The sequence below is a fragment of the Penaeus chinensis genome, chromosome 38, assembly GCF_019202785.1.
Source record: "Penaeus chinensis breed Huanghai No. 1 chromosome 38, ASM1920278v2, whole genome shotgun sequence".
In the NCBI taxonomy this organism is placed as follows: Eukaryota; Metazoa; Arthropoda; class Malacostraca; order Decapoda; family Penaeidae; genus Penaeus; species Penaeus chinensis.
The window spans coordinates 22369539-22374538 of record NC_061856.1 but is presented as its reverse complement, the minus strand read 5'-3'; the positions used below and the strand labels follow the sequence as shown (position 1 = coordinate 22374538).

The following is a 5000-nucleotide window of genomic DNA, read 5'->3' as shown; positions in this document are numbered from 1 at the left end:
TCGGTCTCTCAATATATCAGGTAGGCCTATGTTTCGGTCTCTCAATATATCAGGTAGGCCTATGTATCGGTCTCAATATATCAGGTAGGCCTGTGTTTCGGTCTCTATATCAGGTAGGCCTATGTTTCGGTCTCTCAATATATCAGGTAGGCCTATGAATCTGACTCAATATATCAGGTAGGCCTATGTTTCGGTCTCTCAATATATCAGGTAGGCCTATGTATCGGTCTCAATATATCAGGTAGGCCTATGTTTCGGTCTCTCAATATATCAGGTAGGCCTATGTTTCGGTCACTCAATATATCAGGTAGGCCTATGTTTCGGTCTCTCAATATATCAGGTAGGCCTATGTTTCGGTCTCTCAATTATATCAGGTAGGCCTATGTATCGGTCTCAATATATCAGGTAGGCCTATGTTTCGGTCTCTCAATATACAGGAAGGCCTCTGTTCGGTCTCTCAATAATATCAGTAGGCCTATGTATTCGGTCTCTCAATATATCAGGTAGGCCTATGTCGGTCTTTCACTATTCAGTTGCCTATGTACGGTCTCTCAATATAATCAGGTCGGCCTATGTATTCGGTCTCTCAGTATATCAGGTAGGCCTATGTTTCGGTCACTCAATATATCAGGTAGGCCTATGTAACGGTCTCTCTCAATATCTCAGGTAGGCCTATTTTTCGGTCTCTCAATTAACTGGTAGGCATCGGTCTCAATTATCAGGGCCTATGTTTCGGTCTCTCAATATATCAGGTAGGCCTATGTTTCGGTCTCTCAATATATCATGTAAGAGCCTATGTTTTCGGTCTCTCAATACTATCAGGTAGGCCTATGTATCGGTCTCAATATATCAGGTAGGCCTATGTTTCGGTCTCTCAATATATCAGGTAGGCCTATGTTTCGGTCTCTCAATATGTCAGGTAGGCCTATGTTTCGGTCTCTCAATATATCAGGTAGGCCTATGTTTCGGTCTCTCAATATGTCAGGTAGGCCTATGTTTCGGTCTCTCGATATATCAGGTAGGCCTATGTTTCGGTCTCTCATTATGTCAGGAAGGCCTACGTTTCGGTCTTTCATTATGTCAGATAGGCCTATGTTTCGGTTTCTCATTATGTCAGGTAGGCCTACGTTTCGGTCTCTCATTATGTCAGGTAGGCCTACGTTTCGGTCTCTCATTATATCAGGTAGGCCTATGTATCGGTCTCAATATATCAGGTATGCCTATGTTGCGGTCTCTCGATATATCAGGTAGGCCTATGTTTCGGTCTCTCAATATATCAGGTAGGCCTATGTTTCGGTCTCTCAAAATGTCAGGTAGGCCTATGTTTCGGTCTCAATATATCAGGTAGGCCTATATTTCGGTCTCTCAATATATCAGGTAGGCCCATGTTTCGGTCTCTCAATATGTCAGGTAGGCCTATGTTTCGGTCTCTCAATATATCAGGTAGGCCTATGTTTCGGTCTCTCAATATGTCAGATAGGCCTATGTTTTGGTCTCTCAATATATCAGGTAGGCTTATGTTTCGGTCTCTCACTATATCAGGTAGGCCTATGTTTCGGTCTCTCAATATATCAGGTAGGCCTATGTTTCGGCCTCTAAATATATCAGGTAGGCCTATGTTTCGGTCTCTCAATATGTCAGGTAGGCCTATGTTTCGGTCTCAATATATCAGGTAGGCCTATGTTTCGGTCTCTCAATATATCAGTTAGGCCTATGTTTCGGACTCTCAATATGTCAGGTAGGCCTATGTTTCGGTCTCTCAATATGTCAGGTAGGCCTATGTTTCGGTCTCAATATATCAGGTAAGCCTATATTTCGGTCTCTCAATATATCAGGTAGGCCTATGTTTCGGTCTCTCAATATATCAGGTAGGCCTATTTTTCGGTCTCTCATTATGTCAGGTAGGCCTACGTTTCGGTCTCCCATTATGTCAGGTAGGCCTATGTTTCGGTCTCATTATGTCAGGTAGGCCTACGTTTCGGTCTCTGATTATGTCAGGTAGGCCTACGTTTCGGTCTCTCATTATATCAGGTAGGCCTATGTATCGGTCTCAATATATCAGGTAGGCCTCTTTTTCGGTCTCTCATTATGTCAGGTAGGCCTACGTTTCGGTCTCTCAATATTTCAGGTAGGCCTATGTTTCAGTCTCAATATATCAGGTAGGCCTATGTTGTGGTCTCTCAATATATCAGGTAGGCCTATGTTTCGGTCTCTCAATATATCAGGTAGGCCTATGTTTCGGTCTCTCAATATGTCAGGTAGGCCTATGTTTAGGTCTCTCAATATATCAGGTAGGCCTATGTTTCGGTCTCTCAACATGTCAGGTAGGCCAATGTTTCAGTCTCTCAATATATCAGGTAGGCCTATGTTTCGGTCTCTCAATATGTCAGGTAGGCCTATGTTTCGGTCTCTCGATATATCAGGTAGGCCTATGTTTCGGTCTCTCATTATGTCAGGAAGGCCTACGTTTCGGTCTCTCATTATGTCAGATAGGCCTATGTTTCGGTCTCTCATTATGTCAGGTAGGCCTACGTTTCGGTCTCTCATTATGTCCTGTAGGCCTATGTATCGGTCTCAATATATCAGGTAGGCCTATTTTTCGGTCTCTCATTATGTCAGGTAGGCCTATGTATCGGTCTCAATATATCAGGTAGGCCTATTTTTCGGTCTCTCATTATGTCAGGTAGGCCTATGTTTCGGTCTCTCAATATATCAGGTAGGCCTATGTTTCGGTCTCTCAATATATCAGGTAGGCCTATGTTTCGGTCTCAATATATCAGGTAGGCCTATGTTTCGGTCTCTCAATATATCAGGTAGGCCTATGTTTCGGTCTCTCAATATATCAGGTAGGCCTATTTTTCGGTCTCTCATTATGTCAGGTAGGCCTACGTTTTGGTCTCATTATGTCAGGTAGGCCTATGTTTCGTTCTCATTATGTCAGGTAGGCCTACATTTCGGTCTCTCATTATGTCAGGTAGGCCTACGTTTCGGTCTCTCATTATATCAGGTAGGCCTATGTATCGGTCTCAATATATCAGGTATGCCTATGTTGCGGTCTCTCGATATATCAGGTAGGCCTATGTTTCGGTCTCTCAATATATCAGGTAGGCCTATGTTTCGGTCTCTCAAAATGTCAGGTAGGCCTATGTTTCGGTCTCAATATATCAGGTAGGCCTATATTTCGGTCTCTCAATATATCAGGTAGGCCCATGTTTCGGTCTCTCAATATGTCAGGTAGGCCTATGTTTCGGTCTCTCAATTTATCAGGTAGGCCTATGTTTCGGTCTCTCAATATGTCAGGTAGGCCTATGTTTCGGTCTCTCAATATATCAGGTAGGCTTATGTTTCGGTCTCTCAATATATCAGGTAGGCCTATGTTTCGGTCTCTCAATATATCAGGTAGGCCTATGTTTCGGCCTCTTAATATGTCAGGTAGGCCTATGTTTCGGTCTCTCAATATGTCAGGTAGGCCTATGTTTCGGTCTCAATATATCAGGTAGGCCTATGTTTCGGTCTCTCAATATATCAGGTAGGCCTATGTTTCGGTCTCTCAATATATCAGGTAGGCCTATGTTTCGGTCTCTCAATATATCAGGTAGGCCTATGTTTCGGTCTCTCAATATATCAGGTAGGCCCATGTTTCGGTCTCTCAATATATCAGGTAGGCCTATGTTTCGGTCTCTCAATATATCAGGTAGGCCTATGTTTCGGTCTCTCAATATATCAGGTAGGCCTATGTTGCGGTCTCTCAATATATCAGGTAGGCCTATGTTGCGGTCTCTCAATATATCAGGTAGGCTTATGTTTCGGTCTCTCAATATATCAGGTAGGCCTATGTTTCGGTCTCTCAATATTCAGAGGCCTATGTTTCGGTCTCTCAATATGTCAGGTAGGCCTATGTTTCGGTCTCAATATATCAGGTAGGCCTATGTTTCGGTCTCTCAATATATCAGGTAGGCCTATGTTTCGGTCTCTCAATATGTCAGGTAGGCCTATGTTTCGGTCTCTCAATATATCAGGTAGGCCTATGTTTCGGTCTCTCAATATATCAGGTAGGCCTATGTTTCGGTCTCTCAATATATCAGGTAGGCCTATGTTTCGGTCTCTCAATATATCAGGTAGGCCTATGTTTCGGTCTCTCAATATATCAGGTAGGCCTATGTTTCGGTCTCTCAATATATCAGGTAGGCCTATGTTTCGGTCTCTCAATATATCAGGTAGGCCTATGTTTCGGTCTCTCAATATATCAGGTAGGCCTATGTTTCGGTCTCTCAATATATCAGGTAGGCCTATGTTTCGGTCTCTCAATATATCAGGTAGGCCTATGTTTCGGTCTCTCAATATGTCAGGTAGGCCTATGTTTCGGTCTCTCAATATATCAGGTAGGCCTATGTTTCGGTCTCTCAATATATCAGGTAGGCCTATTTTTCGGTCTCTCATTATGTCATGTAGGCCTATGTTTCGGTCTCTTAATATATCAGGTAGGCATATGTTTCGGTCTCTTCATTATGTCAGGTAGGCATATGTTTCGGTCTCTCACTATATCAGGTAGGCCTATTTTTCGGTCTCTCAATTATTCAGGTAGGCCTATTGTTTCGGTCTCTCAAAATGTCAGGTAGGCCTTTGTATCGGTCTCAATTATATCAGGTAGGCCATGTTTCGGTCTTCAATATTTCAGGTAGGCTATGTAACGGTCTCAATATATCCAGTAGGCCTATGTTCGGTCTCTCAATAATCAGGTAATGCACTTCTGAAAAGCTGTTCTCGATACATAACTATTGATTCTAGACCCTTTATGAGTTAGGTAGATATATATGATTCCCATATAATCCTTGTAAATCTTTGCTGAGGGTTCTTTGCTTAATCTGAATGTTTTTCCCTCTCATTATGCATTATAACTAAAATATATCACACTATATCTCATCTTCTTATTTGTTTAGACGTCTTTGAAAAAGTAGGCATTTGTTTACATTCGTATGGCGTTAATTCTTGACAGTTTT

The 5000-nt window shown here is 42.5% G+C and overlaps 1 protein-coding gene across 1 annotated transcript in view; it reads left to right on the top strand.

Moving 5' to 3' along the window:
* LOC125045973 overlaps nt 1–5000 on the top strand; it is a 37424-nt gene that overhangs the window by 25614 nt on the left and 6810 nt on the right. Inside the window, exons 7-13 of the mRNA XM_047643564.1 lie at nt 438–598; nt 1184–1247; nt 1803–1835; nt 3039–3071; nt 3400–3432; nt 4453–4481; nt 4679–4708. Of these exons, the coding sequence (XP_047499520.1) occupies nt 438–598; nt 1184–1247; nt 1803–1835; nt 3039–3071; nt 3400–3432; nt 4453–4481; nt 4679–4708 (383 nt within the window). The remainder of the gene's footprint in view (nt 1–437; nt 599–1183; nt 1248–1802; nt 1836–3038; nt 3072–3399; nt 3433–4452; nt 4482–4678; nt 4709–5000) is intronic.